The sequence below is a fragment of the Panthera tigris genome, chromosome A1 (genome assembly GCF_018350195.1).
Source record: "Panthera tigris isolate Pti1 chromosome A1, P.tigris_Pti1_mat1.1, whole genome shotgun sequence".
NCBI lineage: Eukaryota > Metazoa > Chordata > Mammalia > Carnivora > Felidae > Panthera > Panthera tigris.
The window spans coordinates 143325089-143347962 of NC_056660.1; the positions used below are offsets into that span (position 1 = coordinate 143325089).

The window sequence follows — 22874 nt, forward strand, 5'->3', positions numbered from 1 at the left end:
AGCTGCCCAGGTGCCCCAAATTTTTTTAATTTAACGATAGTTATAATTACAGGTACTGAAAACAACTCAAAAGATAAAATGTAATTGTATCCAACGGCTAGCTCTGCAGACATCCCATCTTATATGAGGACTTCCTTTTTAATGTCAAATTATCTATCATGGATGAACTGGCCACAATGTACTCTGAATTGTAAGTAGACGATGCCATGCTTCTTGTTCTACCCTTGCAGTTCACATTAAAACACCCGGGACATGGAAAGGTAAGATTCCAAGGGTCATAGCTGACTCACTCCCAGATCTTGAATAGCTGTGGCAAATCTACAGGTGACATTTATACAGAAAACCAGGCAGAAGCAAACAATGGAGAAGAGATTATCTCATTACAGTCAGAGGCTGCCTTCCACTCCCTACAGGTCGGCCCTCTTCAGGCCTCCCAGCCAAGGCATCCCACTCAGACTCCCAGCCAAGCATCCCACACAGCCAAAAGCTATTTGTCAGCTTGCCCAGGTCAGCTATAAAGCAGCCCAAGAAAACAAATCTGAGTGATCCACCCCCAAGCTAACTCTCCAACCAACATGGCCACCTTCACTCTCTACTGCTTAAAGTAAGTGACAGACTGGTGTTCATAACAACCTGAACTTGGCTAACTACACATCTCTGAACGTTCTTTCTGTCTCAGCTCACCAGTGAGCTATATTAGTCAAGAGTTCAACATCAGCCAGTCCCCTTGTCCCACCCTTTGTCAGTGTGGGAGAGCAACTATGTGGGCACTTTACTGCATTCTGCCTGTGTTTTTCAAAAATGAACAGAAAAATAAAAGTGCTGATACTAGTGATACGACAAGACTCAAACTTAATGTAACTGAAACAGAGATGGGCACCTTCGTACAGCAGGAAAAAAATGACTCAAACACCATCTAGGTAGATAGTATCTATATAAATCTATACATATAAAGATCAAATTTAAAGAAATTGTTAAAAATGACTGAAATAAATCTTCAATGATGATACTGAAAGAGGGTAATTCAGATTTCCTTCATTATTTTTGGTATTTTAGGAATAGAAAAACACACAAACCTATTAACACATATGCTTATGAATTAACTTCCACTCATCCAACTTTATTTAACACCTCTGGAGAATTCATCATGTTTGAAGGCAAAAGACTACCTACACCTGACTGTTAGCCCAGAAAACATGGATGGCTGCAAAGCAGTACTCAGTGCCTGTTGAAAACTTCCCCGACTAGAGGGCATCTCGCTAGCTCAGTCTGCAGAGCATACGGTTTTTGATATCAGGGTTTTGAGTTTGAGCCCCACGTTGGGAGTAGAGATTACTCTAAAAAAATAAACAAGGGATGCCTGGGTGGCTCAGTTGGGTAAGCATCTGACTTGATTTCAGCTCAGTTCATGATCTCACAGTTCATGAGCCCTGTGTAGGGCTCTGCACCAACAACAAGGAGCCTGCTTTGGGATTCTCTCTATCGGCCCCTTCCCAGCTCAGGCATGCTCTCTCTCAAAATCAATAAGTATTTTTCAAATATAAACAAATAAATAAACAAACAGAAACAAAACTTCCTCAATCACCCAATATTTCACAAAGAGTAGGACCAAATACAGCACAGCACCTACAGTATAACCTTAATTTTGCTAAGTAAAATCACATATACTAAATATGGGTGACTGGACTATAAAATATCAGAATATGGTTCTCTGGTTGGTAAGTGTGATGTTTTTCCCTTTGAGTCTCACAAATACCCCCAATTCATTCAAAAGCACATCAGTCATGAACAGAATGTGTGCCTGGATGTCTTCCAAAGGGCGGAAGCATCATGTGATGTAATGAGGACCTAATATTTCCAATCACTATTAACAAAGAGCTATAGGGAGAGTTTTCCATCCAAAAGCACTCAACAGGGGGATCACCTAGTTCATGACAGGTACTCCATCTAGAGGGAGAGAGGAAACTCATACATGCAGTAACCAGGAAACAAGTCCTGTGCATCAGATGACCAAGTACTAGGTGGTGTGGACAAATCTAAGTGCACATTCAGAGAGAACTCTCAAAGCTCAGGGAAGATCATTACTAAGGAAATGCTTCTTGAGCTTATTTATTTTTTGTGGAAGTCTTCATGGACTCTGTGTGTGTGTGTGTGTGTGTGTGCGTGTTTGTGTGTGTTTTCAGCTACAATCTGGAGGTGATCAGATGCCCTGATGAGGAAGACCCATTCCAGTTCACACTTCCTCAGAGGCCACAGTCTAAGAGTCTCCTGTGTGGGCTTTGGTTACCTCTAACTCTAAGGAAGCCAGGTTTTGTTAACCACTGTTAATAGTGAGAAACGGTGGAAATTACAAGAAATCTCAACACAAAGCCACTCTTCACAAACCCTTGCATGAAGGAACTTGACCAAACTCTAACATGGCCTCTGGCAGCCTAAGGCTGCATCCCTGGGATGACCCAGCTGTCTTTTGCCTTTCAGTTCTAGTCTGGAAAAGCTCTGAGCTGTAGGGAATACTTACACATCTCAAAGGGACAGGAAGAATGCACAACTGTAAGCCCTCTTTGGTAAATGCTCTAAGAAAAGGAGGTTGGGGCCTGTTTCAGGTGCTGGCTAGAACAACAAAATCTGGTCTGGAAGAAGCTAGACCTTATCCACCCACGACTGGCAGCTAGCAATATCAATCAAAACAGCCCAATAGCTGTGTATTCAACTGCCTTTGGTCCTTTATAGGCAACCATAATAAGCAACAGTTACTCATTATTTATACAGAGCAAGCATAATGAGGAATGTCAGTCTTGCAGTTAAGAGCCCCAACTTGAGTCAGGTGGGCCAGTGTTCAAGGCCTGGCTCCACTACCAGGTAACATCAGTCAAGTTAATTATTTATTTCTCTGTATTTCAGCTCCCTCCCCTGCAAAAGAAGTCCAATTAGAACATTAATTGCCCCTGAAGGTTGCTGTGAAAAATATATGACATAATGTAGGTAAAAACAGGTAGCACATTGTAGACATGAAATTAAAACTTCAGCTATTGCTTTTACTATCATTAATGTTTATACTTGCCTGGCATAAACCCTGCCAAGCTTTATTCTCAAATTGCCTCGAAAGCATTGTCTGGACTTTTTTTTCTTTTTTAAAATTTTTTAAAAATTAAAAAAAATTTGTTAATGTTTTATTTTTATCTTTGAGAGCGTCGCGCGTGTGGGGGAAGGGGAGACATAGGATGTGAAGCAGGCTCTGCACTGACAGCAGAGAGCCCGATGTGGGGCTCAGACTCACGAACCGTGAGATCATGACCTGAGCCAAAGTCGGATGCTTAACTGAGGCATCCACACACCCCTGGATTTTTCACTTACACATCTCATTTCACCTGACGGTGTATAGTGTCATTTTCTGTAGCAAGTTTCCCCCACACCTCCACCCCTAACTAGCCCTTAAGTTCCAGGAGAGCAAGGAATTTCTTTGTTCATCATCCAGTCCTCAGGGGCCTACCACGACAGTGCTGAGTGGCTGAAAGTGTTGAGTGACCACTCTCTCTTGTAATCTCTCCTTACATTAGCATCCATTAGCAACAGCATGAGCAAAATCTAAGTGTATAGCAGAGTTAGGGCAAAAATAAGATGAACTAGAGGTGAGGTGCAGGTGGGTACGGGCCACTAACAAACTAAGAGTTTTGGGATTCCTTACTGTGTGCTAAATCATGTACTTTGAGACTTTATGTCTAGATCACATATAATCCTCATAACCCCAGGAAGTATTATTACACCCATTCTACAGCTGAGGAAAACTGAGGTTAATAGAGGGTAGGTAACACGTGCACATTCACACCGCCCTTGTTGTTCAGATTTCCCAATTCAAACCCAGACGTGAGTCCATAGCCCAGGCTCTTTTCTGAGTTACACATTGTTCCTGATGGTCCTCAGTTAAAGCCCACAAAATTTCTATCTCCAGCCTCACACTTCTCCCAACTTAAACATCCAACTGGTGACTTACCCTTTCCATTTAATTTATAATAATAGGCTTCTCAGGGCACCTGGGTGGCTCAGTCATATAAGTGTCCAACCTCGGCTGGCGTCATGATCTCATGGTTCACGAGATCGAGCCCCACATCAGGCTCTGTGCTGATAGTGCAAACACTGCTTCAGATTCTGTCTGTCTGTCTGTCTCTCTCTGCCCTTCCCCTACACATGTGCACATGCTTGCCCTCTCTCTCAAAATAAATAAATAAATACATAAATAAATAAATAATAAATAAACAAATAAATATTTATAATAGGCATCTCAAATGTAACAAAGCCAAAAGACAACTATGGCTCTTCCTTCCCTAATGTCCTCCTCCTCCCTTTAAGCCTCCTATCTCACCTCATAAATGGCACCATCATCAATCCAGTTGCTGGAGCCAAATACAGTATCGTTCTTATTCCCACACCCTATTTCTTTTTTTTTTTTATTTTTTTTAAATTTTTTTTTTTTTTCAACGTTTTTATTTATTTTTGGGACAGAGAGAGACAGAGCATGAACGGGGGAGGGGCAGAGAGAGAGGGAGACACAGAATCAGAAACAGGCTCCAGGCTCTGAGCCATCAGCCCAGAGCCCGACGCGGGGCTCGAACTCACGGACCGCGAGATCGTGACCTGGCTGAAGTTGGACGCTTAACCAACTGCGCCACCCAGGCGCCCCCCCACACCCTATTTCTAATCCACACAAAAGTGCAGCTCTACCTCTAAAATTTGCCCAGAAGCCAGCAACATCCCACTGTAAGCACAACAGCCTACATTAAGGTACCGCACTCTCTCCTCCTCGGGCTATAGCAACAGCAGATCGCCAAGATTTAAGCTCCATCAGGAGGCATGTTTGTTCACTGCTGCAGCCTGCTTGCACACAGAACGGGCAGTTAAAAAATACTCACTGAAGGAACAGCTCTGACTGCTCTCCCTACCTCCACTCCAGTCCCTAATATGGCTGAGTCTTCACAGCTCCCGAAGTGATCAAAGTGTAAATCAAACCACAGTTCTCACTGAAACAAGAACAAAACCCAAACTCCAAAGGCAGCTGACAGTCCCTGGCCGCATCGGGACCTGCCTGCCTCTCTACCTCACCGGCCTCACTGATGATACTCCAGCCCCCCTGGATTCCCTTCGGTCCCACCCAAAGGCACTCTGCCACCAGGTCTTGTTCCAGCACTAGCACTTACTGTTTCATTGTTTACATGGTTTGCGGAATACCCCCCCCCCCACAAATAAATGGACCCCTGAGGGCAGAGATGATTTTGTCTGGCTCACTGCCCTATCTCTAGCTCCTGGAACAAAACAGATGTTATGATATCGTGAGATAGCCAGAAATATGATTATTTCTTTCTCCCTGGTATGGGAGGCCAAGGAGACCTGTGACTGGCTTCTGAAATTCAGGGCTAGGGGCAGTCTTACCCAACTAAGCCCTTAACTTGTGGGACACTAAATCCAGGTGGTGTCATAATTGAATTGAATTGTTTTATGTCCACTTGGTGTCCAGGGAGTTGGGAAACTGGTTGGTATGAGGGGGGAAAAACCCCACACATTTGGTATCAGAAATGCTGTGAGTAAAAAGTTTGTAGGTGCTCAAATTAAACAAAAGCTTGGTAGAATAAAAGATAAACCAAATAACACAGTTAATTAATTAATTTAAATAAATAGGTAGGTAGACTTAATTACGATATGCTGAGTCCTTTTAATGGACACCTAACAGCCTCATTCGTAGGAAATCATAGTGTCATCACCCCCTCACTGTGTTGAGACCCACCACAGTGTTGCCTCAAGCAGTCCAGAGAAAGCAGAAGTTAACTTTCCTGTGATGAATGGCCAGGATTTGGTTCTTTCCAAAGTCCTGAGAGGGGGATTTTAGAAACGAGTCCTTCAATCCTGCCAAAATATCAACCATACCAGTAATTCTTTTACAAGACCCACTTCAGTACTGGTAATCATTTTCAAAGCCCTAAATTAGCTGTTTGGAGTCACAGAAGGCCTCAAGGGCCTTTCAAGGGAATAGGGGAGGACAGATGCTCCTAAATATCTATAATTACTAAATAATGGAAAGTGTGGCATCAAATTGGAAAGCAACTGGAAACAATGAAAGATGTGCAAAGTTTTGAGATTGTGAACATTCAGAAAATAGCTTTTCCAGTCCACATTGGTCTCAGAAGCCCTGGTAAGGGGGTAAGCATCCTCTCTCTCCTTGCCGGACTCAAGGCAAGGCATTACACCTCGAGTTAAAAATAGTTTCCTCATCTCCAAGAAGAACAACGCGAATGCATGTCAGGTACAGTATTAGACCTCTCAGCGTCACACGGCCACTCGAAAGAGGGCGTATTATCTGCCGGAATAATCGGCCAGTAACGAAAACTCACAGTTTAACCCCTGCATCACTTACCGGCAGGCTTTGACTGCCATGAGGTTGTCTGGATTCGGAAGCAAGAATATCCCCGTACCTGAATGCCCCCGGAGTTACATTCATTTGAAAACAAACAAACAAAAACACCCCATTAAAATTATGTGCAGAAATGCTGTACAGAATAGGGAGGATAGGCAAGAGGGAGTTCGACATCCGGAAGGCTTTGCTTACTTCGTTTTTTCTTACTAGGCAGGAAGGCGTGAAATTAGCATTAAAGAGTTAAAACCTACTAATTCTGCCCAGATGCGCTACTAACCAGTAGGAGTCGCCTATCCAAAGTAGACAAATATATTTTAAGATATTATATGAGGGTAACTGGCAAGTTCAGTTGAAAGAAGGGACGGGAAGGCTCGAGCTCTGCCCAGGCAGCAGGTAGCGTGCAGCGAGGGTTGCGTCGGGAAACTCAGGAAGCAGGGCTGGGTTAGTCTTCCCTGCGCGCGGCCCTGAGAACCATACTTCGGAAACAAGGTTTCGAGACGTTCTGGAAGGCACAGAGCCAATGCTCTAGGCTTGCAAGATGCCAAGGGCAAACTGCCTGCGCCATATGACCCGAGTTTTGTTCACCGCATGAGAAAGGAGACGTTGCCCAAACGTACGTATTTTTCTGGACTCATCAGGTAAGCAGAACCTGGTGGGCTACGGGGCTCAACCCCACACACCCTTGCCTTGAGGGGTCGGCGACACTCTCCAGGACCAGTCGGGATCCTTCACCCGAGCCCTGCCTGCCCCGCCCTAAGCGAAGTCCCTAAGACCGGACGGGAAGACCTCAGGGTCTCCTCTTGGGCTTCCCCGAGTGCCTTCCAGCTCGCGCGCGGCACAGGGCTTCCCCGACGGCTGAGCGCCGCGCTCGGGCCCGAGGCACTCACTCACTTAGACTGCGCAGTGTCAGTCCCGGGCGACCCACCACCCGCCTCACTTTCAGCCGAAGATGTGGATCTGGGACTTGCACCCAGGGAAGCCGTAGGTGCCTGGGCTCCCCACCCCGTAGCCCGATCCACCTCCCCCCCACCCCCCACCCCGCCGCACGCTCCCCCAGCTCACCTGGCCCGCACAGCACTGCGCTGACATCCTGGCGGCTGACGACCACGGGCTTGCTCGCCCGCTCCCCGCGTCCCTCCGGCCCTCCTGGCTCCCTCCAGCCGCGATCACCCCTTTCTGGACCAGCTCACGCCTCCACGCCGATCTGCCCCAGCCAAGCGCCAGGCACCGCCGCCAGGGTGAAAACAACCGCCGCCAAACCCCGCCCCGCCGCTGCAGACCCCGCCCGCACCCTCGAGCCACGACAGCCCTTGCTCCGCCCCGTGCCCGCCCCCTCCCAGGCGGTCCGCCGCGGAGCAGGCTCGCCCGGGGCTCGCACTTCCGCTGGCGTCAGGCGGCGGGGCGGCTGCCATCACTTCCCGGTGCAGTGAGAGCTCCGAAGTCCGCCCACCGTCGGGCGGGCCCGGCGCTCCCGTGCTCCCGCGCCGGCCTGACTGCGCTCGGTCCTGAGGAGAGCGCAGCGCCCCTTTGACCCCCAGCTCCAGTCAAGGAGCTGGCTGCTAGCTCCAGTAAAGCTTAAATCCTTAACTGAACGGTTGCTGAGTGACCTGCACCGAACCGAACCGAACCGACGCAGTAGGGACCACCGAGTGCGGGTTGACTGTCTGCCTCGCGCCAACGAAGACACCCCCTGGATTCCTGTTTCTGAAATCCCTTACCTCCCTCCTTTGTCAAGAAAACTGAACTACTTTAGGGAAAAGCCCCTCTGCCCAAGTTTCCTTGAATCTATGGGCACCTGGCTGTTCTGCCAGGCACTCTGGGGGCGATATAGTGAGAGCCCTTTCCTCCCTTCCCTGGATGTTGATCTATTTTCCAGCCTCCATCCCCGCCCAGGGACTTGGTTTGCATCCCTGCCTCCTTTCACCCGACCTACTTTAAAAACGGGTCCCCAATAATCGCTTTTTACATGCAGAAGACAGAGCACTCCTAGTTTTTCTCCGTACCGAAATCTGCTCTCCTCGCAGCCACTTCAAGAAGAGGAGTTTGTTACTATGAACTTTGCCCCATGCCCTTTTACTTTAAAATAAACATTACTGTACCCATTTTACAAATGAGGCAACTAAAGCCCAGACACGTTAAACAACTTGCCCAAAGTTTCACAGCAAAGCTGAAGAAGCAAAATTGGGACTGGAATCCACTTGTCTGATCCCCTAGCACTTGATGCAAAGCCTGCCCTTAAATGGGCTCGCTTTCAAGACAGAGCCTTTGGCCAAGGAGTGAGTGTCTTCTCTCGAAGAATAGAAGCTGGAGAATACAAAGTCTAATGGGAACTGAGTTTTTAATGAGCTGCACAGGATCTCCTAGAATCTCAAATACCTGAGTTTAGAGGAAGAAAAATAATGGAGCAGGCCCTACTCAGAGCCATGGAAAGTAACAACAAGTGGCTCTAACTAAAATTTGGAAATAATAAAGCAGAAAAAAAAATTAAAACAGCATAAATAGAAGCAGACTAGTGCAGCAACCTGCTCCATGGTGGCCTGTAACTCATCCCAAACAGAGGTCACTTTGGCCCCATTTCTCACCTGGGGAGATTAGTTGGACATCTAGAGTTTTTGTCCATCTGGGAAGAGCCAAACAGCTTCTGGGAAAGGGGAGGTGTGACATCTATGTACATTTGAGCTGTCTGGGATCCAAGCCTCCTATCCAGTTAGGGTAGCTGAGGCTCAAGAAGGCAGAGGATCCTCACCAGGGACCGCTGGGATAGATAGAGGCAGAGCTGGTAGCAGGATGAGGCCTCCTGACCCTGAATCCTGTGCCCTTTCTGCCAAATCAATTCTAATGTGGGAGGGTTCTGTGACTGTTATCATTGCCAGCCTGCTGGGGAGTTAATGAAAGAATAACTCAGGGATTTGTCAATCCTGCCACAAGGTACAGAAAAGCATAGTGGAAGCCCAAGCTTCCAGAGTCAGGAAGTTGCAAATTTTAACTCTACCCAGAACTGGCTGGACCACCTGTGAGTCTCAGTTTTATCATCTGCAAAACAAGGCTAATAATGCCCCCTCCAAGGGGCGCCTGGGTGGCTCAATTTGTTGAGTGTCTGTCTCTTGATTTTTGCTCAGGTATCCCAGGGTCATGGGATGGAGCCCTGAACCCCGTGGCAGGTTCTGAGTTGAGCATGGAGCCTGCTTAAGATTCTCTCTCTCCTCTCTCTCTGCCTTTCCCCAACTCACACCCACCCTCGAGATCACTCTGCTCTCTCACTCTCTCTCGCTCTCATGAAGGAAGGGAGGGAGGGAAGAAGGAAGGGAGGGAGGGAAGAAGGAAGGGAGGGAGGGAGGAAGGAAGGAAGGAAGGAAGGAAGGAAGGAAGGAAGGAAGGAAGGAAGGAATGACATACACTCTCCAAGGATTAGATAAACTCACCCCTATAGACCATGCCAAACAGGGCCTGGCCTTCTTAAGCAGACTGAATAGCAGCCCTGACTGATATTAATAAAGAAGTTTAAAGGATATTGAGAACTAATCTGTGCAAGCTGATTCCCCCATCCCTGCTGGAAGATTTCAAAGGCATGTGGCCTTGTGTAGAGGTTTACCACCTTCCTTGCTCTGAGGGCTGTACTGTTACTATTTAAGGGCTGGTTGGTAGCATCCTTTGCATCTGTGGTTAGTTAACAAGAAGAGAAGTAATGTCAGCAGACATAACATAAAACAGTGGCACCTTAATTTTATTTTAAGTACTCTGAAGACTTTTTTCAAGGAAGACAGTTATACATGGTGTTCTTCACATGTAGATACTTTTACAGTCCATCTCTTTTGATTTGGGTTTTTCAGGAATACGCAGTAATAGACCTTCTTTAATAAGACTAGCTCTTGGCACACCATGTGAAATATTTCCCCCACAAAAATTTTCTTAAATTAACTGAATTAGCTCCTTTTATGCAATATAATTATATATGTATATATGAAATATTATAAATAACCAGCTTATAATTTGCTTTTTTCTCCTCCCTAATTTGAAGTGCTCTTTTTGGTTTTTCCTTTTTAGGAAGTAGAAGTCAATGTTGAGTTTGAAACACCACTCACTAAGGGTGCCTGGGTGGCTCAGTCAGTTAAGTGTCTTGACTTTGGCTCTGGTCATGATATCAAGGTTCTGAGGCTCTGTGCTGACAGCTCAGAGCCTGGAGCCTGCTTCGGATTCTGTATCTCTCTCTCTCTCCCTGCCCCTCCCCTGCTCTCTCTCTCTCTGTTTCGCAAAAATAAATAGACATTAAAAAAAAAAAAAAAAAACACTCACTGAACTAAAAACAACAGTGGTATATACTCATATTATTAAAGAAAATAGCTAGTCATAAACACCCATGAACCTTCATTATAATTTAGTGTCCAGTTCAATAATGGCTTAAAAGCAAATAAAATTAATTACTCTAACTCCCTAAAATTTTCTCACCTTTAAAAAAAAAAAACAACCTAGTGATGCATTTGGTTAGTTTTTATTTTATTTTTTTAAGTTTATTTATTTATTGTGAGAGAGAGACAGAGAGAGAGAGAGAGAAAGAACATGAGCAGGGGAGGGGCAAAGAGAGATGGAGAAAGAATCCCAAGCAGACCCCCAAGCTGTCAGCAAGGAGCACAATGTAGGGTTCAAACCCAGGAACTGTGAGATCATGACCTGAGCCAAAACCAAGAGTGGGACAGTCTGAGCCACCCAGGAACCCTTCTGTTAGTTTTTAAATAAAAAAGAAGAAATTTCTCTAATCTTCATTATAAACTCTCTAGGGACCTCAATCTACTAGCGGAAATTGTATTGATTTCAATTACAATAAATAACAAAGTCTTCATTTAGAAACAAAGAGCTATACATTTGGGACCCCAAGCAAAAAATAATCAGAGCTCTGTATTGTCCTTACCCCACTCTTTCTGGTCATTGCATTCTCCTTTATTTCTGCTAAATTCACATATGCACAATGGTTTTGTTTTTTGTTCTTTTTTTAATGTCAAAAACATGACAAAACATAAAATGAAAAATAGCATCTCCCTTCTCCACACCCTACTTTTCAATCCCCTCTCCAGAGCCAAACACTTTCAATTATTTTAGCAGTTTTCCCTTATTACCTCCATATTTTCAAATAATATTCTTATGCTGTTATTTCCCGATCTGTTGACTGTATTTATTGTACATTATCTTTTGTTTCATGTAGTCTGAAATCTTAACCTTTCTTTATTTTTGAGACAGAGAGAGACAGAGCATGAACAGGGGAGGGTCAGAGAGAGAGGGAGACACAGAATCCGAAACAGGCTCCAGGCTCTGAGCTATCAGCACAGAGCCCGACGCGGGGCTTGAACTCAGGAACCGCGAGATCATGACCTGAGCTGAAGTCGGACGCTTAACCGACTGAGCCACCCAGGCGCCCCCATGTAGTCTGAAATCTTAACCCACTGAACATTCCATCTGACATCTTGCCGACCTAATCATATCACAGTGTTCATAAAATTAAAGTCAACGTTTATGTAATTATAAATGGTAAAGATATTCTTTGCATAACCACAAAATTGTATAATGATAACATTTTTTCTTGTCAATTTTTTTTTCAATCCCATCCACCTTACCTGGAGAGACAGTATATTCTCATGGTTGAGAGTAGAGACACTAGGGTCTCCTGGGTGGCTCAGTCGGTTAAGCGTCCAACTTCGGCTCAGGTCATGATCTCACAGTTTGTGGATTCAAGCCCCGAGTCGGGCTCTGTGCTGACAGCCTGGAGCCTGCTTTGGATTCTGTGTCTCCTCTCTCTGTTCCTCCCCTGCTCATGCTCTGTCTCTCTCTCTCAAAAATAAATAAGATTTAAAAAAAAAAAAATTTTTTTTTTTTTTTTTTTTTTTTTTTTTTAAGAGTAGAGACTCGGGGCGCCTGGGTGGCGCAGTCGGTTAAGCGTCCGACTTCAGCCAGGTCACGATCTCGCGGTCTGTGAGTTCGAGCCCCGCGTCAGGCTCTGGCCTGATGGCTCGGAGCCTGGAGCCTGTTTCCGATTCTGTGTCTCCCTCTCACTCTGCCCCTCCCCTGTTCATGCTCTGTCTCTCTCTGTCCCAAAAATAAATAAAAAACGTTGAAAAAAAAAAATTTAAAAAAAAAAATAAAGAGTAGAGACTCTGGAGGGGCACCCGGCTGCATCAGTTATAGAACATGTGACTTGTTCTTGGGGTTGTAAGTTCAAGCCCCACGTTGGGTGTAGAAATTACTTAAAAATAAAATCTAAACAAAAAAATATTAAAATCTATACACATTAAACCACTTACAACAGCACCTTGCATGGATTAAGTATTCAGTGTCATGTTTTACTTGCATGAATTTGTGTGTACCTAATCTTGATCTTTCTCCATTTGTCCATCTGAACTATCATAATTCTTTTTACCAGATATCAACCATATCAGATAACCTATTGATTCCATTTTCCACAAGAATTTTCTCTTTCTCCTACAGCTTTCCAGAGGACCCCAATCTGGATCCCTCCAGGCTGCTGCTGCACCACTGTCCTTCTGGCACCCCCCACCCCCTGCCACTCTCTTCTGTTGGATATCTGGCTTTCTGGAGTGTTCTTTCTTAGTTAACTCTCATTTTGGTGAGCACAGCAGCTTTGGGACACCAAACTCCTGCTTTTAACCCTATATGGACCTTCCTTGAGTTTCCCAACTTAAAATAAAAATCACTCACCTTCCTTTTTAACACTAATTCGGGGCGCCTGGGTGGCTCAATCGGTTGGGCGTCGGACTCCGGCTCAGGTCATGATCCCGGTGCATGAGTTCGAGCCCCACATCAGGCTCTGTGCTGACAGCTCAGAGCCTGGAACCTGCTTCAGATTCTGTGTCTCCCTCCCTCTCTGACCCTCCCCCGTTCATGCTCTGTCTCTGTCTCAAAAATAAAAATAAACATTAAAAAAAAATTAACACTAATTCTTATGTGTTAAATCACATCCTACCTTAGTGTCCGTTACCTCCTGTCTCCTCATTTGCTCTTTTCCAAGCGTTTTTAAGTTTATTTATTTATTTTGAGAGCGAAAGAGCACACACTCATGCAAGTGGGTGGGGGGGGGGGGGTGGGTAGGGAGAGAGAATCCCAAGCGGGCTCCTCACTGTCTGCATAAAGTCTGAAGTGAGGCTCAATCTCTGAAATCAACAGTTGGACACTTAACCGGCTAAGTCACCCAGATGCCCCTCTTCCAAGCATTTTCAGTCCTTCCTTTCTATTGAATCATTCTCAAGCTATACACATGGTCAAATTTCTCCCAAATTAAACAACAAATGAAAACCTTTTTTTTCAATGTTTTGTTTTGTTTTCATTTTTGTTTTTGTTTTTCCTTGAGAGAGCAAGAGCTGGGCAGGGGCAGAGGGAGAAGAGGACAGAGGATCTGAAACGGGCACTGCACGGACAGCACACAGCCCAATGGGGGGGCTGAAATTCACGAACCATGAGATCATGACCTGAGCTACCCAGGTGCCCCAAATGAAAACCTTTTTTGATGCAGCTACTACCCTTTCCTCTTTTTACCTTAAGATTTCTAGGAAACAAAGATTGGTGCTTCATCTTTCTGAACCCTCTCTGGCCTGGCTTCTGTCCCTCCAGGCCACCCATGCTGCTCCTTCTGAGGTCCCTGGTGCCCTCTGTTCCTGCTCTTCAGCCTCCTGCTTGTTTTGGGCAGGAAAAATAATACCTGCTTAAGATATTTTTCTTTTTATCTCTTTACCCTGTTAAACAAAAACAAACAAAAACACACAGGCCCCGAAAGGTATCATTTACACCAAGTTCCCAAACTGGGACTTAATACTTAATCTTATTGCGGTTTCAACCTCTCCAAGAAATACAGTCTTAACCCGTCAGTCAGGAATTTTTCAATAGGTACTAAAGAGTCAGCCACCTGGGTCCCCTTCACCTGCCAAAGAAAGATGCAGTAATCTGCAAGGTAAGGAACCTTACTTTTCTCTCACAAAAAGCACCCTCATCTGAAACAATCCTTTTCTTTTGCTAATAACTCTCTTGCCCCACCCTCCTTCTAGAAAAACCTTCCATTTTGTACATTCAGTGCACCTCTCTGTTGAATTTCATTAAACAATCCAAAGGCAGAAAGAAGGTCGAATGTAAGTCCATTAATTCCTATTGAGAGGAGGGTTTTCTCTTTAGTTTTTTATGTTAATTCAAATATGGTCAACGTAAGTGTTCTGTTAAAGTGTTCAATGCAGTGATTCAACCCTCATAGAACACCCAGTGCCCTTCACTGGTGCACTCCTTAATCCCCATCACCTACTCACACATGCCCCACACACTTCCCCTCTGGGAGGATTTTTTTTATACTTTTATTTTTTACAAATTAAAGTAATGAATGTAATAAGGTAGCAATTTCTAAGGGTAGATGCTTTAGAGAACTGGAGAAATCTTTTGTAATGGTCAGTTATTTTGTCAGTATGGAAAGCTAAGGATTCTTCAGCACTTGGATCATTAAAGTGTTTTGCCTCAGTATTTTAAAGATTCTCCTTTTATCCTATCTTATTATTAATTTGCTTGACAAGTCCTTTGAGTATAGATAAGGCAAAGGAAAATATTTCTTGTAATACCCCAGGGCCCAAATTCCAAATTAATGAAGAGGGGAGAGTGTTTTTCAATGGGTTTTTCAGTATTGCTCAACCATTCTGGGAACAAATCATTTTTTTCTAAATCCTCAGGTTAATAGCCTAGACTTAATATCAGTCCACAGGAAACATATATATGTATAATGTGAATATATATTCCTCCACCCATCTCTGAGTTGTATCGTGAGAAGGGGCCAAGGACAGACTGCCCCAAGATGGACTGTTTGACATGAAGATTATTTTGAGTTAAAAGCAATTAAAACCCAGGAGATTCAGGAAAAGCGCTTTACCTCCCACTCAACTGCCTAAATTTACATTGGAAAGGAGAGCCTCCGCTAGGGAGAGAGCTATTAACAGAGATCTCTTTATCTAAGGAACTGTCTCCATAACAGGGCAACCTTTGTTTCCCAAACATCTCCTCTCACCTTCTGGTTAGAAATCGCCCCCACCCCCCCTTCCTATCTTCAGACCCTTCCCCCTCTCCTTAGCTCTGGAAGTCAAATAAGCCTCAAGTTGCATGTTAAGGGAATGTCACGTCTGTGGATTCCCCATAGGAAACTACATAGTACATAGGAAACTAAATTTGATTTTCTTGTTAATCTGTCTCACATCATTTTGATTTTTAGTCCAGCTCGAAGGAACTTGAAGGGCAGAAGAAATTTTTTTAAGTCTCCATTTTCCTCTCTTAAAAACAAATATTTGTGTAAATCAGGCAAATCAACATTACAGTCACTATTCAACTTTATTATGAACTTTAAAAACCATTTCTGAAAACAGCTCATTTCTGTTCTTCTGCATACCGAGGAAAATTATTCTGACTTTGGTTTTTAAACTCAACCCAAAAAACTTTCCATATTCTGATTTCAAGTAAACACTTTCAGAGAGGCTTGAGGTTGAGGGGGGAGGGGAAGACAAAAGAGAAATCAGGCAACCTTTTCAGTTTTCCACGTTAATCCGTTGTAATTAATTTCCTGAGGGGAAGAACAAGAGGTCAGCCCACTTCTTCAAATAAGAACACTTGGGCAGCTCCTGGCTGGCTCTTTCAATCGAGCCTGGGACTCTTGATCTTGGGGTTGTAAATTCGAGCCCCAAGTTGGGTGTAGAGATTACTTAAAAATTAAATTAAAAAAAAAAACACTTTATGCAGTATTATCTTTTTAATGTGTATCTAAAGACACTACTGCTGATTTCTTTTTTTTCTGTTGGTTTCGTTTACATCCCCTTTATGTGATACTTCCTTTGAAGGTAGCCTCTTAGGAGGTAACTGGTTTTAAAAGACCCACAGAGAGTTAAATGCCTGTGAAACCACCTCGTTTCTTGAAAATCAATAAAAGGCTTTCATTGAGGGTTTCAGTTGAAAGATGTTTACATTGTTCTGTGAAGGATGGAAAAGTGGAAGGTGATTCCTGAAGTTTCACAGAAAGACAATCCAGTTTATTTTATTTGTAATTGTATTTCGGTTACAGAAACATGTTTTTGATTCGACAATAGAATTTTAAATGGCTAAGAAAAGATGGTAAGAAAATATTCAAAACGACTTCATTTTTGTTTCCCTCTTTAAAGCAAAAGAGGAAAACACCCAATGAAGAAAATCAGTGACTCTGAAACTCATGACAAGTTTAGGAACGATTGCTTTAAGGTTTTTTTAAGAATGCATTTTTAAAAGTACACTTTTATTGAACTGACATCAATCATTTTGAATTTTTTTGTTTTTTCCCATGCCATTTCTACAAATCGGAGGCAATATTAAACATTCTTTTTTTTGTTTTGTTTTATTTTTAAAAAGGAGTGGCTTCGGGGCGCCTGGGTGGCTCAGTCAGTTAAGCGTCGGACTTCGGCTCAGGTCACGATCTCGAGGTCCGTGAGTTCGAGCCCCGCATTGGGCTCTGGGCTGATGGCTCGGAGCCTGGAGCCTGCTTCGGATTCTGTGTCTCCCTCTCTCTCTGCCCCTCCCCCGTTCATGCTCTGTCTCTCTCTGTCTCAAAAATAAATAAACGTTAAAAAATTTAAAAAAAAATAAAAAATAAAATAAATTAAAAAATAAATAAAAAAATAAAAAGGAGTGGCTTCTATTCCATAACCCGACTGCATTTTCTGAAGAAGCAAATTGAGTCTTAGGAATATTCATTTCTCACCCACCAGTCAAAGTATGATATCTGAAATGGGGATGTTTTATTTGAGCTGCGGTAAACTGAGGTAGGAAACAGACAACAATTTTTTTTTTCTGAGAAATGGGCTCAATTAATAGAAAACTCAGAGTTAAAGCAATGTTACAGACTTGAGGGTGGAGGGAGAGTGACAAGGCAAGTAGCAGGGAAGCAAAAGATTGGCCATTTAGTGGAGAAAATGCTTAACTGAAATCTCTCCCCAGGAAAACCTTAGATACCAATTTATGAAAGGCTCATGCTGTTGTCAACCTCCAGATTTACCATCTAGTTCCTAAAAGGCTAATGGTGATGACTTCGTACCCTCATCAAGGAGATAACTTTGGGAGGTTTCTCTTTTAGAAATATAGGTTTTCCTGGTGCCCTTACTTTTTAATTCCTTTTAAACACAGAGGCTTTGGAAAAGTAGGAGACAGAGTAAAATGTCTTAGCTTCTACCTTAAAAGTAAGTGAGGCTTAGTGCTTAGATGGAAGAAATACCAACAGGTGTAAAGCATTCTTAGTTTTGGGGGCCCCTGGGTGGCTCAGTCGGTTAAGTGTTCATCTTCATTTCAGTCAGGTCATGATCTCAGGGTTCATGGGATCCTGCCCCTCATTCTGCTAATAGGAGAGATTCTTGGGATTCTTGTTTGAGATTCTACTTCTCTCTCTCTCTCTCCCCCTCCCGTGCTCTCTCTTTCTCTCAAAATAAATAAACATTAAAAAAAAAAAAAAGGCTTCTTTGCTTTTATGTTTTAAGAATGTCAAACGGTGCCTCTAACTATATGCCCACTGCAGACAGATGCAGGCAGAGAACAGTTTGGGCCCTCATCTTCTGTACAAAGTCAGCCTGTGACTTCCCTCAAGCCTTGCTCCAGGGGAATCCCGAGAGGAAACAATACCTTAATCTAATTGGAGTTCTCTAACTCTGGGAATCTTTCACATAGGGAGTGCTTGGAGTCAAACAGTTCTTTGAACATTTATTAGTTCAGATAAGATGAAAATTTTAGGATGTGAACCCCTGTGGCTTCTATTTAACCACAGTCGATATTGAGGACCCTGGATTTCAGGGAAAAGACTGAGTCAAAAACTACCACCTTTTGTAGAACAGGAGGCTGGAAGAAAGGAACCAACCACTTTGTGTCCCACTGATTTCCAAATTTATATATATATTGCCTTATTTCAGCTGAATCCCAAAGCAGGACAAGGGTTCATAAGAGTACTTCAAAATGGAGACAGCTCACACAGTGAAGGTTGCCTTATATTTTTGTTCTGATGAAAAACTTAAAAAAAATTTTTTTTAATGTTTATTTATTTTTGAGAGAGCAGGAGGGGCAGAGAGAGAGAGGCGGGCAGAAGATCCCAAATGGGCTCTCTGCTGACACCACATTGCCCGATGTGGGGATCAAGTTCACAAACCTCAAGATCATGACCTGAGCCAAAGTCAAACACTTAACTGAGCAACCCAGGTACCCCCTGATGAAATAATTTTAAAACAAGGGGAGGAGATTAGGGGTTCAAAATTGCAGACTGAGTGACTACATTTATCTCCTCTCTTTCTCAATATCTACATTTTTTCTCTGAGTTTAGCTTTTTGTTTTTTTTTTTTTAAGTTTATTCATTTATTTTGAAAGCGAATGAGAGAGAATAAGCAAGGGAGGGGCAGAGGAGAGGGTGAGAGAATCCCAAGCAGGCTCCACACTCAACACAGATCCTGACTCAGGTCTGGATCTCAAGATCTGGAGATCACCACCTGAGCCAATATGAAGAGTTGGATGCTTAACCAACTGCGCTACTCAGGTGCCCTTCTATGACTTTAGTTTTACTTGATTTCATATATAAGTGAGATCATACAATATTTGTCTTTCTCTGTCTGACTTATTTCACTTAGCATAATGACTTCAAGGTCCAGTGGCATTGTCACAAATGGTAGGATCTCCTTCTTTTTATGGCTGAATAATATTTCATTTTTTATGTATACCATGTCTTCTGTTTTCTCCCATCAATAGACACTTAGTTTGTTTCCATGTCTTGGCTATTGTAAATAAGGGTGCAATGAATATGGGGGTGAAAATATCTCTCCCAGGTAGTGGTTTTTTCATCCTGAGGAACTTCCATATTGTTTTCCATTTTGACTGCACCAATTTATATTTCTACCAAAAGTGCACAAGGGCAGTCTTTTCTCTGCATCCTTGCCAACACTTGTTATCTCTTGTCTTTTTCACAATAGACATACTAACTCATTATGGTTTTGGTTTGCATTTCCCTCATGATTAGTGATGCTGAATACCTTTTCATGTACCTTTTATCCATTTTAGGATCTTCTCTGGAAAAATGTCTACTCATGTCCTTCACCCAAGTGTCGTTCCACTTGTTTATTTTTGCTTGTGTTGCTTATGGTTTTGGTGTCATATCCTAAAAATCAACAACAAAACCAATGACAAGGAGAATTTTTCCCTGTTTTCTTCTAGAAGTTTTACAGCTTTTGGTATTATTATGTTTAAGCCTATAATCTGATTTAATATTTGTGGGGGATATAAGGGAGAGATCTTATTTCATATTTCTGAATGTGATTATCCAGTTTTCCCAGCACCATTGATTGAAGAGACTATCCATTCCCCATCAAGAATCCTTGGCTCCCTTGTCAAATATTAGTCAATCACATATGTGAGGGTTTATTTCAAGGCTCTTGAGTCTGTTCCATTGGTCTACATTTTTGGTTTTTTTTTTTTTTTTTATGCCAATACCATACTATTTTGAATACTATAGGCTTGCAATATAGTTTGAAAAGAAATGTGGTCTCTTCAGTCTTATTTTTCTTTCTCAGGATTGCTTTGACTATTTGAGGTCTTTCAGAATTCCATATGAAATTTAGGATTGTTTTTTCTATTACCGTGAAAAATACCATTAGAAATTTGATAGAGTTTGCACTGACTCTATAGATGGCTTTGGGTAATATGGACATTTTAACAACATTAATGATTCCAGTCCTTGAACATGGATTATCTTTTCATTTATTTGTGTCTTCAACTTTCTTCATCAAAGCTTTATAACTTTCAGTGTACAAATCTTTTTACCTCCTTGTTAAATTTACTCCTAAGTATTTTGTTGTTTCTGATGCTATTATAAATGGAGTTGTTTTCTTTATTTCTTTTTCAGATATTTTGTTGTTAGTGAATTTTCTTTCCTCACTCGTCTTCAATACCAAGTCATGAATCAAGTTTCTATATATGCCTGGATCTGTTTCCTGGGCTCTTTGTTACATTCCATTTATCTAATTATCTATCCCTGCACTATATTTACTCTTTTAAATTTTATAGCATAAATCTGAATGAGTCTTGATATCTGAAAAATTAAGTCCTACCACCATAAGTTAAGGAGTATCTTAACTATCTGTGCCCTTTTGCTCTTCCATGTAAATTTGAGAATCATTTTGTAAAGTTTCACAAACTGCCTGTTGGAATTTTTACTGGAATTTCATTGAATCTATAGATGCTTATGAAGAATTGACATCTTTACATGAGTGACTTTTCTATCCAAGGACACCATATATATTTCTCTATTTATTTGAGTCTCTTTTATTGACTTTCATTAAAATTATATCATTTTTTGCTCAACATCACTCATCATCAGGGAAATACAAACCAAAACCACAATGAGATACCACCTCACACCTGTCAGAATAGCTAAAAGGAACAACTCAAGCAACAACAGATGTTGGCGAGGATGCGGAGAAAGAGGAACCCTTTTGCACTGCTGGTAGGAATGCAGTATGAAGGTTCTTCAACAAATTAAAAATAGAACTATCTTATGACCCAGGAATTACACTACTAGGTATTTATCCACAGGATACAGGTGTGCTGTTTCAAAGGGGCACATGCACCCCAATGTTTAGAGCAACACTATCAACAATAGCCAAAGTATGGAAAAAGCCCAATTGTCCATCGACAAACAAATGGATAAAGATGTGGTATCTATATACAATGCAGTATTACTCGGCAATCAAAAAAAAAAAAAAAAAAAGAAGATGAAATCTTGCCATTTGCAATAATATGGATGGAACTAGAGTGTATCATCCTAAGTGAAACTAGTCAATCAGAAAAAGACAAATATCATATGACTTCACTCATATGTGAAATTTAAGATACAAAACAGATGAACATAAGGTAAAGGAAGCAAAAATAATATAAAAACAGGGAGGGGGCCAAACATAAGAGACTCTTTTAAAAAAATTTTTTAATGTTTATTTATTTTTGAGAGAGACAGAGACAGAGAGCAAGCGGGGGAGGGGCAGAAAGAGAGAGAGATATAGAATCCAAAGCAGGCTCCAGGCTCTGAGCTGTTAGCACAGAGCCTGACGCGGATCTTGAACTCAAGAACCGCAAGGTCATGACCTGAGCCAAAGTGGGACACTTAAGTGACTGAGCCACCCAGGTGGCTGGAGGGGTTAAGAGTGGGGGGAAGGGCTAAACAGACAAAGGGCATTGAGGAAGACATTTGTTGAGATGAGCACTGGATGATATATGTAGGGGATTAATCACTGGATTCTACCCCTGAAATCATTATTGCCCTATATGCTAACCTACTTGAATATAAATTTTAAAAACTAAATAAATTTTCAAAAAATTAATTAATTAAAAAACTAAAAGATATCATTTTACATAGGTTTTACACAGTTTTTGTAAACATATTCTTAAAAATTATATCATTTTTACATAGGTTTTGCAGTTTTTTAAAAAATATTCTTGCACAATTTTTGTTAAACATATTTTACATTTTTGTTAAACATTAATATAAACATATTAAACATTTATTTGTTAGTGTTATTGCAAGCAATGTATTTTTATGTTTTTTATACATATATATTTTAAAGTTTATTTACTTATTTTGAGAGGGAGAGAGAACACACAAGCAGGGGGCGGGCAGAGACAGGGAGAGAGAGAATCCCAAGCAGGCTCTGCACTTTCAGGGCAGAGTCTGATGTGGGACTCAAACTCATGAACCACGAAAACATGACCTGAGTGGAAATGAAGAGTAGGATGCGCAACCGAGCCACCCAGACACCTCTATATTTTTATTTTTAATTATGAGATACAAAATAGCTACAACGAATAAATGAACATATATGTATACTGTAAAGAATAGGACACCTGGGTGGCTCAGTCGGTTAAACATCCGACTCTTGATTGAGGATGAGGTTGTGATCTCACCATCGATCAAACCCACCTTGGCTCTTCACTGACAGCATGGAGCCTACTTGGGATTCTCTTTCTTTCCCTCTGCCCCTCCTCTGCTTTCTCTCTCTCTCTCTCAAAATAAATAAACATTAAAAAAAAATTATTTTAAAAAGGAATAATTAAAAGCCATCACTCATGTAAATTCAATCTGGATGAATAAATACAACCCTGCTTGTAGTATAAAAGCCTCCGTTGTGTCCCCTCTCTATCACATCCTTCTTTCTCCACCCTGAAGATAATTATATTCTCTGTCTTTGTATAGTTTTACTACCAATGTACATACATCCAACTAGTTTAGTTTTGCCTATTTTTGAAGCTTGTGCAAACGGTATCATATTGATTGTGTTATAGACTTATCTTAGTCATTGCCATTTTATAGGATTCATCCATTTTTTTTTTTAATGTTTATTTTTGGGAAAGAAAGAGCACAAGTAGGGGAGGGGCAGAGACAGAGGGAGACACAGAATCTGAAGTA

The 22874-nt window shown here is 42.2% G+C and overlaps 1 protein-coding gene across 1 annotated transcript in view; it reads right to left on the reverse strand.

Moving 5' to 3' along the window:
* Positions 1 to 7657, reverse strand: part of SERINC5 (serine incorporator 5) — a 100470-nt gene extending 92813 nt beyond the window's left edge. Inside the window, exon 1 of the mRNA XM_042989227.1 lies at positions 7466 to 7657. Within this exon, the coding sequence (XP_042845161.1) occupies positions 7466 to 7492 (27 nt within the window). The 5' untranslated portion in view covers positions 7493 to 7657. The remainder of the gene's footprint in view (positions 1 to 7465) is intronic.
* Positions 7658 to 22874: the final 15217 nt, after the last annotated feature.